Source organism: Cetorhinus maximus, chromosome 19 (genome assembly GCF_964194155.1).
Source record: "Cetorhinus maximus chromosome 19, sCetMax3.hap1.1, whole genome shotgun sequence".
Classification (NCBI taxonomy): domain Eukaryota; kingdom Metazoa; phylum Chordata; class Chondrichthyes; order Lamniformes; family Cetorhinidae; genus Cetorhinus; species Cetorhinus maximus.
In genome coordinates, this window is record NC_135897.1 from 97,783,383 (window position 1) to 97,804,586 (window position 21,204).

The 21,204-nt window shown below is 42.4% G+C and overlaps 1 protein-coding gene across 1 annotated transcript in view; it reads right to left on the reverse strand.

The window, feature by feature from the left end:
• The window catches only part of LOC144694058 (mannan-binding lectin serine protease 1-like), an 86,390-nt gene that overhangs the window by 16,537 nt on the left and 48,649 nt on the right, over positions 1-21,204 (reverse strand). Inside the window, exons 4-5 of the mRNA XM_078564421.1 lie at positions 20,924-21,118; positions 162-229 (exon numbers count right to left, since the gene is read on the reverse strand). Coding sequence (XP_078420547.1) covers positions 162-229; positions 20,924-21,118 — 263 coding nt within the window. The remainder of the gene's footprint in view (positions 1-161; positions 230-20,923; positions 21,119-21,204) is intronic.

A 21,204-nucleotide genomic window follows, 5' to 3' on the forward strand; every position in this document is an offset into this window, starting at 1 on the left:
ATCACTGGACCCTCCTCACACCATGAGCCACAAATCACCAAACTGCACGACAGGGCCACACAGCGAGGCCAGGCTGTAAACACTGCATGGTGAGGGCTGCATCAAGCTGGACTGCCGTACAGTGTTTTGTGAGTTCTGAAACTTGTTAATGCCAAACTTACCTCCATCAGAGTTTCAGGAATTGAATGCAGGAACTGCTTTCCCCAGCCACTAACTATCACCATATCGCCTTTAAAACAAAACAATGGAAATTTTTAGTAGTCAGAATGCACTATCGGTGTAGACAGAAAGCCTTCAGTTCCATGAAGGGAGGGAACACTGATGGAGAAACTGCACACAAGCTGGGGCAGGCCCCGGGTTACTCCCTAAGGGAGTAGATGTGAACCCACAAATGGAATACTAGGGTTGCGATCTCTGGGTGGGCATGGAAAACATTGGCTGCGGTTCTGAATGGCATGTGATTCCTCAAGGTCAGATATACTGGAATATGAAAATGATTGGAGGAAAAGACCAGCTGGTCTATCAAGCCTGCAGTATATTTGTGATTATTGGAGTATCATGACAAGGCACTGTAATGGCTCTAATACCTGGGGAACACCACTAACAATCTGCCTCAGGCTCAGCAGACAATTTCTAATTCCACTGGATGACTGCAGCTCCAACAATACTCAAGAACCATCCAGGACAGAGCAGCCCGCTTGATTGGCACCCCATCCAAAATCATTCACTCCCTCCACCCACCGATGCACAGTGACAGCGGTGTGTACCATCTACAAGATGTATTGCAGGTATTCACCAAGGCTCCTTAGACAGCACCTTCCAAACCCACGACCACTATCATCTAGAAGGACAAGGGCAGCAGATAGATGGGAACACCACCACCTGCAAGTTCCCCTCCAAGTCACTCACCATCCTGACTTGGAAATATATCGCCGTTCCTTCACTGTCACTGGGTCAAAATCCTGGAACTCCCTCCCTAACAGCACTGTGGGTGTACCTACACCACATGGACTGCAATGGTTCAAGAAGGCAGCTCACCACCACCTTCTCAAGGGCAACTAGGGATGGGAAATGAATGCTGGCCCAGCCAGTGAAGCCCACATCCCATGAAAAAATAAAATAAATCAATTTGCCTCTCATATCTATTTTGTGAAGTAACCTCCTATGAGGAACCTTATCAAGGGCTTTCTGAAAGTCCAGGTAGACAATGCCTGTTAGATTTTCCTCATCCACAATTCAAACCACTTCTTCAAAAACTCTTATGCAGTTTGTAGAACATTATGTAGGTGATATTTGACACTCCTTCGGGCGTTGATGAGTCTCCAAGGTGGCCAAACTGCAGTGACACTTTAGCCCATGTTTAGTGCAAGACGCTATCTTGATTAAAGACTGAAGCTTGTGCTAGGAACCGCTGTCCAAACAAGCATTAAGAGCTGATTAGCGCTTAAATTACCAGTCAGTGCTCATTAAAGAAGCTGCATGGCATTTTGGTGGTTAGCGATTATCCTAATGCCATCTCCTAACAGTGACCAGCTGATTGGGAATAAATTAGTAATTGCTGAGGAATTTCAAGCACTTCTTAAAAGTATCTCGTCTTTTACCATTTACTTGCTGGGGGAGGTTTGAAGAGGATTTTTTACACCTATTGGGAGTCTTCCTGGGTGATTTGGTCAAGCCTTCACCAGCACTCAATCAACATGTATTCTGGAAAGTCTCTGAAGACTCCACCTATAAAGAGTGAGTGCTGTGTTATTGCAGCTTAATAAGAGTCATTAGGACAAAGAGAGTCCTTGATCATGGCTCCTCTTGGTCATAAGAACATAAGAGATAGGAGCAGGAGTAGACCATCTAGCCCATTGAGCCTGCTCCACCATTTATTACAATCAGGCATCAACACTACTTCCCATTCACTCTCATATCTGCTGATTCCCTGAGGAACCAAATCTCTGTCAATCCAAAGCCTGCCAACTTGAAAGTGCACCATTTATGCCCACACTCTGCTTCCTGTCCATTAACTAATCCTCTATGTTATGACACAGCAGTCAATAAAGACTGAGTTATTTAAAATCCCAGAGGGAAACTTTAAACAACTGTCATAACCTATATTTCAATTGGTATGTTTTGAGTTGCAGCTCTAAATTCAGGAATAAGACCACCAATCCTCGAGAGGTTTTTATATCAGACTAAATGAAACATTTATTAATTTACAACAAAATAAACACAAATACATGGCTACAATTTACTGCTATCATAACTTTTTAACAAATTCCCAAATTAATCTCCACTAAGACAACAATAACCAATCGACTTAACCAGACACCAGGCAAAGCATTCTCACCTAATGAATTCAAAATTACATTCCTTTGCAGACACAGTGGTAGGCTTACAGGCTTAGATCTTACATGCCTCTGCCCTGCACACACACACTCCTTTCTGTTATACCCAGCCTTCCCCTTTGAATGTAAATTCTCATTGTATCACCAGGCCCTTTGAACTCCTTTTATAGCACCAATTTTATTAGTAATATAAACATTATTTGGTGTCTCCTAGCCAGATGCAAGATTTCACCCCCACTCTGGAATGCTCTATTCAACAAAATGCATATGTCCCCTCTACCTACTGATTACATCTCAAAACTACTATACATCAAAGCACCCAGACTAGCTGGCTTTAATCCAATTAACACACACGCAGACTAAATCTCTACTTAAAAAATAATAATTTCCAATAACATTATATACATTAATATCTCTTCCTGACATCTATCCGAGCTAATATAGCATCCCCCAACTCCCTGAGCCTTTGTCTTATGTATTAACCTTTTGTGTGTCACCTTATCGAATGCCCTTTGGAAACCCCAGCACACTACATCTACTTATTATCTTTTATATGCCCCTTTATCCTCAAAAATCTCTAATAAATTTGTCAAACATGATTTCACTTTCTTAAAACCATGTTGACCTTTTCTGATCACACTATGATTTTCTAAGTAGTCTACAGGAGGAACGGAAGGAGGACATGAGGCCAAGTAGAGCAGCACCAACTGTTGCAGGAGAGAGAGACATGAGGGTGAGGGAGACTTTTTCTACTACCACACCTCCCCCAACCTCCTTTCCACAGGTACAGGACATCTCTCCTCCTGTGGACCTCCTTCATCAGGATTTTCAGTGCCATGTCAAGTTGGGGGAGAAAAGAGAAATGTAGTAGTTAATAATAGGGGATAGCATAGTCAGGGGAATAGATACTGTTCTCTGCAGAAAAGACAGAGAGCCCCGAAGGCTGTTTTGCCTACCTGGTGCCAAGGTTAAGGGCATCTCCTCTGGGCTGGAGATGAACTTGGAGTAGGAGGGGAAAGAGCCAGTTGTCGTGGTCCACATAGGTCAGACTAGGAAAGAGGTTCTGCTGAGGGACTATGAACAGCTTGGGGCTACATTAAAAAGCAGAACCGCAAAGGTAATAATCTACGGATTACTACCTGAGCCATGTGCAAATTGACGCAGGGTAAATAAAATGGCTTTAACCCAATTAACACACACACTGACTAAACCACTATTTAAAAAAATAATAATTTCCAATAACATTATATACATTAATAGCTTCCTGACATCCCCCTTCCTATCGAAAAAATGAACCATCATAATTCTAAAAGACGACTTCATTTTAATAACCCATTTCACACTATCTCCTATACTTATTACCCTATTACATTACCAGATGCATGCATTAATATAACAATATATATACACAAGTCCTTAATATCAACAGAAATCACTCCAGTTCAGTGTCCAGGTTTTTTAAAAATGTCCAATTTTCCTTTAAGCTTCAAATTCTTAATAATGCATCTGCAAACAGATTCTCTCTTTCAGCAACATGTATAATCTGTAGATTAAATGGTTTTAATAATAAACTCCACCTAAAAAGCCTTGCACTTTTTTCTCAAAATTTGTCCAAAAACTTTAAAGGTATAACTGTATAAACAATTGTTTCTGATGAATTGTTTGCAACATAAATTTCAAAATGTTGCAGTGCTAACACCAAACACAAGGCCTCTTTCTCGATCGTTGAATATCTTCTCTGTTGCACATTCCGCTTATGTGAAAAATAGCCAATTGGATTTTCAATTCCAGTGTCATCTTCTTGTAACAGTACAGCCCCAATGCCTATATCGTTTGCATCAATGGCCAACTTAAATTGCTTGGCATAATTGGGCACTGCCAAAACTGGTGTCATAGTTAATACAGTTTTCAAACTATTGAATGATTTCTGACACAGCAATGTCCATTGAAACTTCTTTTTTAATAGTTCAGTCAGTGGAGCAACCACTTGGCTTTAATTTGGTACAAATTTCCGGTAAAATCCACTCATGCCCAGGAATCTCAAAACTTCTCGTTTTGTTGTAGGAACTGGGGAATCCACGATAGCCTTGACTTTCACATCTCTCGGAGCCACCTTACCATGTCCAATGGAATGTAACTTGCGTTTTTGCAAATTCACTTTTAGCCAAGTTCATCACCAAATTCGCTTCCTGTAGTTAAGTAAATAATTCTTCCAGATGCTGTAAATGCTCCTCCCACATCTGACTAAAAACTATTAGGTCATCAATATAAACAGCACAATTGCTCAGACCTACAATTACTTTGTTTGCCAGTCTTTAAAATGTTGCAGGTGCATTCTTCATACCAAATGGCATGACTTTAAACTGATATAGTCCACTTGGCATTACAAAAGCTGATATCTCCTTTCTGACAAAGGTACCTGCCAACATCCTTTTAGCAAGTCAACCTTCGGGATAAATTTCGATTGTCCCACTTTCTCAATGCAATCTTCCAACCATGGTATAGGATATGAATCCGCTTTTGTCACCACATTCACTTTTCGAAAGTCCACACATACAGTCTTCGTGTTCCATGTGATTTCGGTACCAGTACAATAGGCGAACTCCAGTTACTGCAACTAGACTCAATGATATCATTTTGAAGCATGGAATCAATTTCTTTTTGTACTTGTGATAACTGTGCCAGATTTAATCTATAAGGATGTTGCCTCATTGAAGATGAAATTTGTACTGAGACATCATGTATAGCTAAATCTGTCTCTCCCAACTTATGGCCACAAATAGGTTTGTGTGACTGCAACAGCTTTCCCAAATCAATTTGACACTTGTCTGGAAGGTAACTCAATATTTCATTTAAATTTTCAAGCACTCCATCATTATCCAATTTGATTTGAGGAAAATCAATTTCAGAGATGCCTCACTGTAGGACAAAGTATAAATCAGGAAATAATGGAGGTGTGTAAGAAGGGTGCTACAATTATCATGTGTGATTTTAATCTGCATATTGACTGGACAAATCAGATTGGCAGGGGTAACACGGAAGACAAATTTGTAGAGTGCATCAGGGATTGTTTCTTAGAGTGATACATTGAAGAACCTACCCGGGAACAGACTATTTTAGATCTAGAAATGTGTAATGAGGTAGGTTTAATAAGAGATATTGTAGCTAAAGATCCTCTAGGAGGTAGTGATCAGAATATGGTAGAATTTCAAATTCAGTTTGAGGGCGAGCAACTCGGGTCACCAGTGTCCTCAACTTAAATAAGAGCAATTACAGAGGTATGAAGAAAGAGTTGTCTAAAGTGGGCTGGGAAAATAGACTAAGGGGAAGGTCAGTCGATGAGCAGTGGCAGACATTTAAGCAGATATTTCATAACACTCAGCAAAAAATTATCCCGGTCAAAAAGAAGGACTCGATGAGAAGGATGAACCACCCGTGGTTAACAAAGGTGGTCAAGGAGAGTATCCAGTCAAAAACTAAGGCATACAAAGCGACAGAAACTAATGGTAGGCCAGAGGTTTCGGTATTTTTTAGGAACCAACAGCGGAGACTAAAAAGCTAAGAAAGAGGGAGGAAATTGATTATGAAAGTAAATTGGCAAGAAATATAAAAACAAACAGAAAGAGCTTCTATGGGTATATAAAAAGAAACAGAGTGACTAATGTGAGCATGGGACCCTTGGAGGATGCGACTGGAGAATTGATAACAGGGAACAGGGCACATAATTTAAACCAATAATTTGCATTGTTCTTCATGGTGGAGGGCATTATAAACATTGCAAAGATATCAGATAAGCAAGGAGCTAATGGGAGGAAAGATCTTGTAACAGTTTCTATCATGAGGGACAAAGTATTTGACAAACTAATGGGACTAAAGGCAGACAAGTCTCCAGGACCTGATGACCTGCATCCAAAGATTTTAAAGGAAGTGGCTGCAGAGATAATGGAGGCATTGGTCGAAATATTCCAGAACTCACTGGATTCTGGGAGGGTCCCAGCGGATTGGAAAACCATTAATGTGATACCCCTGTTCAAGAAGGTAGGGAGACAATAAGCCAGTCAGCCTAACCTCTATAGTGGGAAAATGCTCGAGTCCGTTATTAAGGAAGAAATAGTAGGACATTTAGAAAAGCTTAACGCAATCAAACAGAGTCAACATGGTTTTGTGAAAGGGAAATCATGTTTGACAAATGTGCTAGAGTTCTTTGAGGATATAACAAGCAGAGTTGATAAAGGGGAAACGGTGGATGTAGTGCATTTGGATTTCCAGAAGGTATTTGATAAGGTGCCACATAAAAGGTTATTGCACAAGATAGGAGCTCATGGTATTGGGGTAATCTATTAGCATGGATTGAGGGTTGGTTAACACACAGAAGACAGAGTGTGGGAATTGGTGGGGCTTTTTCAGGTTGGAAAGACAGAACTAGTGGAATGCCACAAGGATCAGTTGTAGGGCCTCAATTATTTACTATCTTTATTAATAACTTTGTAGGAGGTACCAGAATGTAATGTATCCAAATTTGTTGACAATAGAATAACAGGTGGGAGGGCATGTTGTGATGAGGACATAAGGATTCTGCAAGAGAATATAGACAGGTTGAGTGAGTGGGCAAAAACTTGGCAGATGGAGTTTAATGTTGGAAAGTGTGAGGTCATGCACTTTGGTAGGAAAAACCAAAAGGTAGACTATTATTTAAATGGAGAGAGACTCCAAAAAAAGTGCAGCACAGAGGAATCTGGGTGTTCTTGTGCATGAAACACAAAAAGGTAGCATGCAGGTGCAGCAAGTAATTAAGGCGGCAAATGGAATTTTGGCCTGTGTTGCTAGGGGGTTGGAGTTTAAAAAAAGGGAAGTCTTGTTACAACTGTATAGGGTGTTGGTGAGGCCACACCTGGAGTACTGTGTACAGTTTTAGTCCCCGTATTTAAGAAAGGATATACTGGCATTGGAGGCAGTTCAAAAGAGATTCACTAGGCTGATTCCTGGGATGAAGGGGTTGACTTATCAAGAACGGCTAAACAGGTTAGGCCTTTATTCATTAGAGTTTAGAAGAATGAGGGGTGATCTTATTGAAACGTACAAGATTCTAAGCGGGCTTGACAGGCTGGATTTTGAGAAGATGTTTCCACTGGAGGGAGGATCTCGAACTAGGGGACATAGTTACAGAATAAGGAGACACTCATTTAAAACTGAGATGTGAAGGAATTTCTTCTCTCGGGGGCAGTGAATGTCTGGAATTCTGTACCCCAGAGAGCTGTGGAGGCTAGATCACTGAAAGTATTTAAAAAGGAGGTAGATAGATGTTTGAAATATCAGGCAGTTGAGGGCTATGAGGAGCTGGCACGAAAGAGGAGTTGAAGCCTGGGGCAGATCAGCAATGATCTTATTGAATGGTGGGCAGGCTTGAGGGGCCGAATGGCCTACTCCTGCTCCTATTTCATATGTTCTTATGTCAGAGAAACTTTGGTGCCCATGTCCCTCGGTCCCTGAACAATCCTGGAACTGTTGCTGTGTGCTGCCAGTGAGTGCACTCACACAAGAACACATAGATCTTAGTGGCGCTTCTGACATGTCTTCCTTCTTCCTTAACCAAGGTTCCCCCCTACTGTGGTTGACAGGGCCCTCAACTGTGTCTGACCCATCTCCCTCGCTTCTACCCTCATCCCTTCCCCTCCCTCCCAGAACCATGATAGGGTCCCCCTTGTCCTCATTTTTCACCCCACCAGCCTGTGCATTCAAAGGATTATCCTCCACCATTCCTGCCAACTCCAGCATGATGCCATCACTAAACACACCTTCTCCTCACCTCCTCTGTCAGCATTCCATAGGGATTGTTCCCTCTGTGATACCCTGGTCCACTCCTCCATCACCCCCAACACCCTTCCCACGGCACCTTCCCCTGCAATTGTAGAAGGAGCAACACCTGTCCCTTTACCTCATCCCTCCTCACCGTCCAAGGGCCCAAACACTCCTTTCAAGTGAAGCAGCATTTCACTTGCACTTCCCTCAATTTGGTCTACTGCATTCGCTGCTCCCAATGTGGTCTCTTCTACATTGGAGAGACCAAGCGCAGACTGGGTGACCGCTTTGTGAAACACCTTCGGTCTGTCCGCAAGCATGACCCAGACCTCCCTGTCGCCTGCCATTTCAACACTCCACCCTGCTCTCATGCCCATATGTCCGTCCTTGGCCTGCTGCAGTTCAATAACTTCAGGCCATGAATTCTCTTCTCTTTCTTCACCTTTTTTAAAAATCCCTTTTTCTTTAAATTTATTTTTATCTTTTATTCAATTATTCATTGTTTTATCCCTTTTTAAAAATCCCTTTTTCTATCCTTTTTCCCCAACCACAGCTGCCTCCAACCCCACGCCCTCCACAAAAGGTCAATCTGTCACTTGTTCTATGTTGTTCTTTCACAGAGCACTGAGCCTTGTTCTGCTCTTAACATTCTGCTTTCTTACCTTTATGCCACTATCAGCATCTTCTTTAGTCTTCACCACTACCATTAACACTCCCTTTGTCTTGTGTCCATGACATCTTTGTCAATCTCTCCTTAGCCCCCACCTATCAACTCCATTTTCCCACCCCTCCCCATATCCCTTAATTCCCTGAGAGACCAATAAACTGTCTGTCCCAGCCTTAAATGTATTCAACGATAGAGCACTCACAACCCTCTGGGGCAGAGAATTGATTCACAACCTTTGAGTGAAATAATTTCTCTTCATCGCAGTCCTAAATGATTGGCCCCTTAACCTGAAACTGTGCCCCCATGTTTCAGATTCCCTGACCAGCAGAAACAATCTCCCAGCATCTACCCTATTAAGCCCCCTCAGAATTTTGTAGGTTTCAATGAGATCGCCTCTCATTCTTTTAAACTCCACAGAACATAAACCCAATTTTCTCAGCCTCTCATCAAAGGACAACCCTCTCATCCCAGGGACCAATCTAGTGAACCTTCATTGTACCATCTCCAATGCAACTATATGCTTTCTTAAATGTGGAGACCAAAACTGCACACAGTATTCCAGATGTGGTCTCACCAAAACCCTGTACTACTGTGGCAAGACTTCTTTATTCTCCAATCCCTTTGCAATAAAGGCCAACATGCCATTTGCCTTTCTAATTGCTTTCTGCACTTACATGCTAACTCTCTGCTGGAGATCTGAAAGAAAAACAGAAAATGCTGGAAAAACTCTGTAGGTCTCGTAGCATCTGTGGAGCGAGAAACAGAGTTTAACATTTTGAGTCTTCTTGGAAGAACAGTCATATTGGACTTGAAACATTAACTCTGTTTCTCTCTCCACAGATGCTGGCAGACCTGCTGAGTATTGTCCAGCATTTTCTGTTTTTATTGCTAACTTTCTGCGTTCCTTGTACGAGTACAGCCAAGTCCCTTTAAACATCAACACTTACAAGTTTCACACCTTTTAAAAAATATTCTGCTTTTCTATTTTTAGACCAAAGTGAATAGCTTCACATTCCCTACATTGTGCTACATCTGCCATCTTGCTGCCCACTTAACCTGTCGATATCTCTTTGTAACCTCTCTGTGTCCTTCCCACAGCTTACCTTTTCACCTAGCTTGGTATCATCAACAAAAGTTGATATTCTCTGTCTCTTCATTCTAAGTCATTAATATATATTGTAAATAGTTGGGGCCCCAGCACTGATCCTTGCGGCACTCCACTATTCACTGCCTCCCAACTTGAATAAACCCTGTTTACGCCCGCTCTTTGTTTTTTTAATCATTAGCCAATCCTCTGTCTATGCTAAAATATTAGCCCCAACTCCGTGAACCTTTATCTTACCTATTAACCTTTTGTGTGGCACCTAATTGAATGCCTTTTGGAAATCCAGGTATAGTACATCTACTGGTTCCCCTTTATTGACCCTAACAGGGGAGCTGGTGGCATAGTGGTATTGTCACTGACTAGTAATCCAAAGATCAGGTTCAAATCCCAGCACAGCAGATGGTGAATTTTGAATTCAATAAAAATCTGGAATTACAAGTCTCATAACAGCCATGAAACTGTTGCTGATTGTCATAAAAACCCATCTGGTTCATGTCCTTACCTGGTCTGGCCTACATGTGACGCCAGACCCACATCAATGTGGTCGATTCTTAAATGTCCTCTAAACAAGGGCAATAAATGGTGGCCTGAATAGAAAAAATTACATCCTCAAAAAACTCTAATTGATTTGTCTTTTAGAACCCTAGGCCGACATGTCCCAGGGATTTGTCAGGTTTTTGTCCTTCAAGTTTCACCAACACCTTTTTCTGCTGATATTAATTTCTTAATTTCCTCGTATTTTTTAGCCCCTAGGTTACCATCTGTTTCTGGAATGAAACTTGTGTCTTCTACTGTGAAGACAGACACAAAATATTTGTTCAATGCCTCTGCCATTTCCTCACTTCCCATGATAATTTCTCCTGTCTTTGCTTCTAAGGGACGAACATTAATTTTAGTTACTCTTTTCCTTTTTATATACTTATGAAAGCTCTTACAATCTGTTTGTATATTCCTGGCTAGTTTACTCTCATATTCTATTTTTTTCCCTTTTGATCAACTTTTTGGTGGCTCTCTGCTAGTTTCTAAAACGCTCCCAATCCTCACACTTGCTACTGATTTTGCAACATTGTCAGCCTCTTCTTTTAATCTAATACGATCCTTAACTTCCTGAATGAGCCATGGATGGGCCTTTCTCATTGAGTTTTTGTTTTTCAATGGAATGTGTTTTTGTTGAAGATTTTGAATTGTTTCTTTCAATGTTTCATTTGCCCCATGCCTTAAGTCTATTTTCCCAATTAACCATAGCCAGTTCTCCCCTCATACCTATGTAATTGGCTTTGTTTAAATTTAAGATTCTTGTTTGTGATTGCAGTATGTCACTTTCAAACTTAACATGGAATTTAATGGTATTATGATCACTATTTCCCAGAGGATCTTTTGCTATGGCATTACTAATTAACCCTGCTTCATTACATAATGCAAGATCCAAGGTAGCTTTATCCCTAGTTGGTTTCACAACGCATTGCTCCAAGAAACTATCACAAAAACATTCTACAAACCATCTTCCAGACTTCTCTTGCCAATTTGATTGTTCCAATCTATATGAAGATTAAAGTCCCCACAATTATTACATTTCCTTTGTTACAAGCTCCAATAATTTATTCTGAATGCTCTGCCCAGCGGTTATAATTACTCTTAGAGGGCCTATAAACTACTCCCCCTAGTATTTTCTGACTCTTGCCGTTCTTAATTTTCACCCATACTGATTCTACTAAATGATCTTCTGAGGCCAGATCCTTTCTCACTAATGTCCTTGTGTCATCCTTTACTATCAGGGCTACCCCTCCTTCTTTGCCACCCTGTCTGTGTTTCTGAAATATTGGCCAGAATTTTCCTGTCGGCGACTTGGGGGCAGGGCCCGCTCGCTGATGGGAAGATGACGCAGGATGATGTCGGGAGGAACCTCTGACGTCATCCCAGTCCATTTAAATTTTTAGGAAGGTGGGCGGACAGTGAAATCAGCTGTCCGCCCGCCAACCTCTCAATGGCCAATTGAGGCCATTGGCAGGATCAATAAGCTCATTGAAAGACCTGCCCGTCCAACCTTAAGGCTTTCAGGCAGGCCAGGCCAGGAGTCCCAACGGACTTCAGAAAAAAAATAAAACCTCATCCACTGGCGGGATGAGGTTTCATCTCAGTTTTTAAAAAGTTTATTAAAGTTTCACTCATATTTATTAACATGTCCCATCTCGTGTGACAGTGTCACATGAGGGGGACATGTTAATAATGTTTTTCTTTCTTTATTTTTAAAGTTTTTTAAACATTCAGCACTCTCCCTGAGACAGCACTTAGCCTCAGGGAGCAGTACGCACTTTGACAGTTGGGGAATCCCCCCCCCCCTCTACCCCGGCACAGGGAGCGCACAGCGCTTCCCATCGGGCAGGCCGCTGGGTTGGCCTTAATTGGCCCACCCATGTAAAATGGCAGCCGGCCTCATTTCGGCGGCGGAGTTCGGCTGTCCGCCCGCTGACGAGCCAGTGGGGCCCACCCACCCATCATGGTCAAAATTCTGGCCATTGTGTATCCTGGAATATTTATTTCTCAACCTTGATCACATTATAACCATGTCGCTATAATGGAGATTAAATCTAAATCATTTATCTCTATTTGTACCACTAGTTCATTTATCTTATTGCAGATGCTTCATGCATTCAGGTAAAGAACCTTCCGTTTCATTTTTAAAATTTCATTTCCCTGCAATGTCTTTATTTGCTGATGTGCAATTTTTGTTAAACTCTCTGTCCCTTCCTGACCCACTCTTTACCCAGGTTGCTATACTGTTCTGATGCCTCGACCTTTCTCTTTGGATTTTTAAATCTCCCTTCACCTGAAACCTCCCACACACCACCTCCCCAACCCCCACCCCTCCACACTCCATGTTAGTTTGAAGCCCTATCCCAGTTATATGATTGGCCAAGACACTGGTTCCAGCCCAGTTCAAGTGGACCCCACCCCAGTGGAATAGTACTCTTCCCTGAGTACTGATGCCCATGCCCCATGAATCAAATCCCTTCTTCCCACACCATTCTTTGAGCCACATGTTTAATTCTCTAACCTGCATGGCCCTATGTCAATTTGCAAGTGGCTCAGGTAACAATCCAGAAATGATTACCTTTGATGTTCTGCATTTTAATTTGCTCCCTAACTGCTCAAATTCTTATAGCAGAACATCATTCCTGGTTCTACATATATCATTGGTTCCCACGTGGAACCAACTGGATCCACGTCAACTGGACTCTCCCCATCCCACTCCAAGTTCCTCTCTAGCCGTGAGATGTCCTTAACTCTGGCACCAGGCAGAAAACATAACCTTCAGAGCTTCTGGTCAACTGCAGAGAACAGTATCTATCCCCCTGACTATAATGCCTTCTATCACTACCACATTCCTCTTCGCTCCCCCCACTTGAATGTCATCCTTCCCCACGGTGGCGTTAGGCTCTACAAGGTGTTTTTCATTTATCAGCAAATATAACCTAGGTGTTTGGTAGTGTAGCATGGCAGCAGTAGTAGTTTTAGCCATGAAAAGTTATTAGGAAGGAGCCTATAAAGCAAAGGCTGCTGGAATACTTGACATATGTTAACCTAGTCAAAGGGCACAGCAAAAACTAGCCCAGATTAACCCACAGCAGATGTGAACCCAGTGATTATAGGTAGATAGGTACCAGTCATTATAATGCTAAGTAATACGAGGCAGGGGTCTACAACACATAGCATTTATTGTGACAGCAATTGCAGATAACGAGGTGTCAATCACTGGAATATCAAGATACATAGCAAAATGGGACATTTGGTCTAAGGTACTTAGCACCTATTGTAATAGATTGTGAGCCTACATGACCAAGAACACATCTTCAGTCATGAAAGGACAGGGACTAAATGTATAAAAGACAATGTAACAACTCAGAGGGCAGAGTACTAACTTGGATTGGATTGACTAAGACAGGCTCTCCCTGCATTCACTTGAAGAAATGATTGAAAATGGTATCTGAGTCACCAAGGTGTTTGTTAATTTCCCTATAACAGCACCATGCTCAGTCCGCTTATCCACCTTGCAGTCCTTCTCTTCATCCACACGGGTAGCAAGCACCTCATACCCTGTTGGACAAAGTCAGGGGCTGAGGCTCCTCTGTCACTACATGCTGGTTCCCCTTACCTGCCTGATTCACAGTCACACCCTCCTGTCCCTGACCATTGACCAACTCTAAGGTTCTGCCTGACCTAAGATGAGTGACTGCCTCCTGGAACAAAGCGCCTAGGTAACTCTCCCCCTCTCTGATGCCCCGCAATGTCCACAGCTCAAACTCCAGCTCAGCAACTCAGAGCCAAAGTTGCCTAAGCTGCAAACACTTATTGCAGATCTGATTTTCCGGGATTCCAGTGCATTCCACAGATTCCCACATGCTGCAGTCACAGCACACCACCAACCCTGCCATTTCTGTCCAACCTTAATTATTTAATTAGTCAATTGGTTAATTATTTACATAGCTAAAGTAATAGAAAGCTGCAGTTACCGAGCTTGGAGACAAGGAAAGAAACTCACCAACTACTGGAAGCTGAAAAAAAAGTAGGAAAAGGAGCACCCCTTTGTTCCCCTTCACCTAATTCCCATCTGAACCAAATTCCTAATTACTCACTCAATCTACGTCTCACTCAGGCATTGTCCCCTTTCTACCTGCATCTTTCTCTAAGCCTTCACGTTGTACCTTCAGTGGTAGTGGGTGTGAAGAGTTTACAAGATGATTATGTCTTCCAATCTCTTTCAACAGAAACAGAATATTCTGAAAAGGGATGGTGGTCATACTAAACACCTCCGCTCAGATACAGGCCCATGTGATTTGGTTGCCATGAGGGTGGAAACTCAAACTGAAATCTATTGAAATATCAAGTAACTGTTTTCCTACCTTCACAGTACCTTACAGAAAAGAGATAGCTGCCTTTTGAAACACTGGAAGAAGAGAATAAAGCAAATGGGAATTTTGGAGATTTGAGGAACAAGGAGTTGCCAAGGTGGACCTTGCTGTTGAAAGTTGGATCTGGAAGACTTAGGTTGAGTGGAACAACTTTTGAAGGAGGTGGGAAGTTTCAACCTAGTGTGGCAGGGAGAAGTGAGTCTGCTGGAGAGCTGGCAGCAGCTTTGGACATGTTCTTGTAATGCTACACATTTGCCAGAAGTGTGCTGAATGGTGAAAGGAGTTCTAAGACATATCTCAATTGCATTAGTTAATGCAAAAATACTTTTTCTTTAGATTGGTGTATTAGTTGCCTGTTATGTCATGTTTGATCAATGTTGGTTTTAGTTTGTTTGTTACAGTTAAAGTTTTAAAACGTGAAATTTTGTTCTTCAGTAATTCCTGTCAGTTACTGAGAAATTTATCTATTATTTTTGTTATAGTTCAGTACGAGGATCATAACAGGAACCACATTAACTGCTCCAGGAAAACTATTTATTCAGCACCTGCAGATGACTGCTTAATGCAACTTGAGGCAAGTTCAAATTATGTTAATCAGCAATTAGGACCAAAATAACACAATAAATCCTGACTTTCAAACAGGCATATTGTTATATTCTTCAGTTGGGTCGCTTCATTTGCAAACACGGTTGCATGCCTATCTACCGGTGGGTGAGTTGGCAACAATATACTGCAGACTCAGAGACCAATATAAGATGAAGCACATACTGTTTATTTACACAGATAACAGAGCACCAACATGATGTGTGTCTCCAACCAGACCCTAGTCTAAACTACCCATTAACATTGTAGACCGCGTTACACAGCAATTAGATGATGCAGTCACACGATCAATCTGCTCACATTCTCTTAAAGGTGTATTGCATCTCAAATGACCACATCCCTCCCCCTTTACTCGAAAGCACAATTTACAATCTTTACAATATATCAACTGTTTACATAAGTAAACTATTGACAAATTCAGTCTCTCTGGGGGCTTCTTCAAACGTGTTGAATGTCATAGTTCTATGACTTTGGATGGTTTATCTGAGGCCTCCCTCCGACGAGTCATCTGTCCACTAAGCTCTCCAGTAGGAATCTATAAGTTTGTCTCTTCCACTTTCTCAGGCTCAATGGATCCTACAGGTACTTCCAAAGAAAGGGGAGTTCCTTCTACCTGTGGTGTAGACTCCAACAGGAATGCTTGGCGCATCCTTTCTTGTAGATCTGTTTCCCTTTTCCTGAGGTGATCTACGTGTCTCCTAATTATCCGACCTTCGACTGATATGTTGTCTAATTCAATATTAACTTTTTCTTATAATGCATAGGAGACTGGCTTCGCATTCAGGAATCTGGGGGTTGCTCCAGGATCAATGTGGATTTTAGCTTTCAGCCCCTCAATCTTCTCGAGCTCTTCCCTGAAAATGGAAGCATATTTCTGTAATAATTCTTGCAGATCTTTCACTCTGAGTTGAAAAATCTCGGTTCACTCCAACTTTATTTCCTTAAGCCAGTTCTGTCCAAGTAGACTTGGACCCTCCCGTGCTACCACAATCAGGGGTAAATTAACAGGCTGCTTTCCATACTGTACTGGAACCTTGCATATACCTCTTACTCATATGTCTTCACCAGAATACGTCTTTAATTTAGCATCTGAATTTTCCAGATTTAATGAGCGGTCCCCTCCATTCAGATATTTGAACGTATGTTTCCCTATAACTGTCATGGATGCCCCTGTATCCACCTCCATTCGGGTGGGTTTCCTATTGACTTTCACTGTCATGTAGATTGGCTCGGTTTCACCCATTTTTAAGTTGTGTAGTGAGTAAATATCTGACTCTGTTTCTTCTGGTTCCTCCATTATGTGGATTTCGCGATTTCTACCTTTCTGCTTAAAGTTTTGTCTTAATCTGTCTTTACAATATCACATAATGTGCCTATTACGATGGCAGTAGGAATGTTTGGTTCTTTTAAATTGTCGCTCACTTGCAGGCTGTCTATTTCCATTTCTGCCATAATTAATGTGGGTTTTATCCATTAAACAATTGCTTTTTGCTGGTCTGTGAATGGTGGCTGTTTCCTGCCTTTCTCCGGAGCCCCGCGCTTCCATTTCTAACTGCTGCTTCCCTCCTGACGTGATGGACGGCCCCATTTTGTGCTCCCTTGATTGTTTCTGAGTCACTGACCACGTCTCCATTGCGAGCGCCAACTCCAGCACCTTGCTGAAGTCTAAATTTGTTCCTGACAAAACCCTTTTTTGTTTTTTTGCATCTTTTTTAATCCCACATACTAATCAGTGTCTTAACATTTTGTTAATCGACATCCCAAACTCACAGTGCTCTGTCAGTTGTTTTAAGGCTGCTACATAGCAAGCGACTGTCTCTCCAGGGGCACAACACCTCAAATTAAATTTAAAATGCTGCGTTGTTACCAAAGCTTTTGGCTGAAAGTGGCTTTTCACAAGATTTACCAACTCATCAAAACTCTTGGAATCTGGGGTGTTGGCTGCTGTTAGGCTATGAATTAGGCCGTATGTTTTACAAACACATGTTGATAGGAGGATCGCCCGCCTTTTCTCCTCTCCCTATATGTCATTGGCTAAAAAGAAAAAACACGAGGTGTTCAATATAATGTGACCAGTCACCGGGGGTCCGATCAAACTGTTCAATGCGGCCAAACCGTGGCATACTGGAGGGAGATAACTTCGACGGCTATGGTGAGGGCTGTACTTAAAATCGGCCGGCAAAGCGTGGCTGCTTCACTTCACTTCAGTGGTATTTTTGTGGCTTTCCTGGGTGTCGTCGACTGGTTGTGTTTTGCCTTGTCATCAGTTGCTACATTCCTGCTGTTGGGTCGTTTTACTCGTGAACACGGTTGCACACCTACCTACTGGTGAGTGAGGTGTCAGCTGTGGCTCAGTTCATAGCACCCTCGCCTTTGAATCAGAGGGTTGTGGGTTCGTGTCCCACTCCCGGAAACCAAGAACTGTGATTGTACTCGATAGAGTTGCAATCTGTGACTGTTGATAACTCGAAAGAGTTTACCTACTGGTGAGTGAGTTGGTAAACAATATACTGCAGACGCAGAGACCAATATAAGATGAAGCACATGCTGTTTATTAACACAGGTAACAGGGCACTAACATGATGTGTGTCTCCAACCAGACCCTACTCTAAACTACCCATTAACATTGTAGCCCACGTTACACAGCAATTGGGTAATACAGTCACATGGTCAATCTGCTCACATTCTCTTAAAGGTGTATTGCACCTCAGATTACTACACATATCAACACAGCACCCATTTTTTTTTATACATGGACTGTAGACATTACTGGCTCAGCATTTATTGCCCATCCTTAATTGCCATTGAACCACTGCAGTCCATGTGGTGTAGGTACATCCACAGTGCTGTTAGGGAGGGAGTTCCAGGATTTTGACCCAGTGACAGTGAAGGAACGACGATATATTTCCAGGTCAGGATGGGTACAGGTCTGTGAATTAATCGCTAGCGCAACAATTTCGAAATAATCTAAATTGAACACATTCACAGAATTTGATTTCCTTGAACTTGTGTAACAAGGCTTCCCTCCTGTAATTCTGTACTCCATTAAACATAGAAAATAGGAGCAGGAGGAGGCCATTCGGCCCTTCGAGCCTGCTCCACCATTCATTATGATCTTGGCTGATCATCCAGCTCAATAGCCTGCTCCCGCTTTCTCCCCATATCCTTTGATCCCTTTCACCCCAAGAACTATATCTAACTCCTTCTTGAAAACATACAATGTTTTGGCCACAACTACTTTCTGTGGTAGAGAATCCCACAGGCTCACCACTCTCTGGGTGAAGAAATTTCTCCTCATCTCAGTCCTAAATGGTCTACCCCATATCCTCAGACTGTGACCTCTGGTTCTGGACTCCCCCAGCATCGGGAACATCCTTCCTGCATCTACCCTGCCTAGTCCTGTTAGAATTTCATAGGCTTCTATGAGATCCCCCCTCATTCTTCTGAACTCCAGCGAATATAATCCTAACTGACTCAATCTCCCCTCATATGTCAGTCCCGCCATCCCAGGAATCAATCTGGTAAACCTTTGCTGCACTCCCTCTATAGCAAGAACATCCTTCCTCAGATAAGGAACTGCACACAATATTCCAAGTGTGGTGTCACCAAGGCCCTGTATAATTGCAGCAAGACATCCCTGTTCCTGTACTCGAATCCTTTCGCTATGAAGGCCAACATACCATTTGCTTTCTTTACCGCCTGCTGCACCTGCATGTTTACCTTCAACGACTGGTATACAAGGACACCCAGGTCTCGTTGCACATTCCCCTCCCTCAATTTTTAGCCATTCAGGTAATAATCTGCCTTCCTGTTTTTGCTACCAAAGTGGATAACCTCACATTTATCCACATTATGCTGCATCTGCCATGCATTTGCCCACTCATTCAGCTTGTCCAAATCACACTGAAGCATCTCTGCATCCTCCTCACAGCTCACCCTCCCAACCAGCTTTGTGTCATCTGCAAATTTGGAGACATTACATTTAGTTCCCTCATCTAAATCATTAATATATGTTGTGAATAGCTGGGGTCCCAGCGCCGATCCCTGTGGTACCCCACTAGTCAATGCCTGCCATTCAGAAAAAGACCCATTTATTTCTACTCTTTGTTTCCTGTCTGCCAACCAGTTTTCTATCCATCTCGATACACTACCCCCAATCCCATGCACTTTAATTTTACACGCCAATCTCTTATGTGGGACTTTGTTGAAAGCCTTCTGAAAGTCCAAATAAACCACATCCACTGACTCCCCCTCATCAACTCTACTAGTTACATTCTCAAAAAATTCCAGTAGATTTGTGAAGCATGATTTCCCTTTCGTAAATCCGTGCTGACTGTGTCTGATTCTGCCACTGTTTTCCAAGTGCTCAGATATTAAATATTTTATGATGGACTCTAGAATTTTCCCCACTACCGACATCAGGCTGACTGATCTATAATTCCCTGTTCTCTCTCTACCTCCCTTTTCAAATAGTGGGGTTACATTAGCTACCGTCCAATCTGTAGGAACTGTTCCAGAGTCTATAGAATCTCGGAAGATGACCACCAATGTATCCACTATTTCTAGGGCCACTTCCTTAAGTACTCTGGGCCTGGGGATTTATCGGCCTTCAATCCCATCAATTTGTCCAACACCTTTTCCCTACTAATACTGATTTCTTTCAGTTCCTCCCTCTCACTAAACCCTGTGTTCCCCAACATTTCTGGTATGTTATTTGTGTCCTCCCTTGTGAAGACAGAACCAAAGTATGTATTTAGTTGGTCAGCCATTTCTTTGTTCCCCATTATAAATTCCCCTGTTTTAGACAGTAAGGGACCTACATTTGTCTTCACCAATCTTTTTCTTTTTACATACCTCACATTAACCCTCTGTGTACAGAAATACTTCTTCATCTCTCACTGCACAGCCTTAGTGACAATGTTAAATTAATGATACCTTTTCATTAACTCCATGGATGTAGAAATTGTGGAGTGGCAGCATTCCATCTTGTTTGTGCCGTGGGGGTTAACTCGGTATTAAACATTGCCTGATGGGGCTCAGAAGCCCTATTCTGGCATGAAAGTCTCACTGCATTTGCTGCAGAGGAAGACAGCGGCTGAGAAGGTGCATGACTCACTGGCCTCTATTCTCTCTGGGCCTTCTTCTCCGCCACCTGAGTTTTTCATTCAAGTTCACCTCTTCCAACGCCCTTTCAAACAGTCAGCCTCCAGAGGTCAAGGCCATCAGCGACTGTCTCGGGGCAGGGACATGGCTGCTTAGCTGAGCAAAGTATATCTGGCCTAAAATTCAACCTCTAGAAGGTCACTGGTTTGTGCACCTTGTCCCTGCTTATTTGGATGGGACAAGACAGGTGCCCTCCAAGTAGGGCCAGAGAATGGTTCAGGGTGGGTTAACCTGCTCATTACTGTCATAGCTGTTGGAAGATCGGGATGATTGGGCCAAAAGGGAATTGAGCACACTGCAATGGCCCCCTCGATTTACTTACAAGATATTCCCAATGTACCTGTATATAAAGTTGAGGAGGAGTTCTTTGGTAGACAGATTGGCATCACATAGTCTGTTATCGTCACTTTATTTGGGAGTTCCAACAACGCAATGTCAAATTCAAAGGTTGAGCCATTGTAACTGGGGTGAGAGATAATTCTTTTAGCACGAAACATTTGTTCTGTTTCTTCTTTTCTCAATGTTTTCTGCCTCCCTGAAACAGAGACCAGGAGGTGAGAGAAAATAAGCACAATCCATGGGTCCCAATCTGAAATAAATCACAGCCTGAAGTTTCCACTT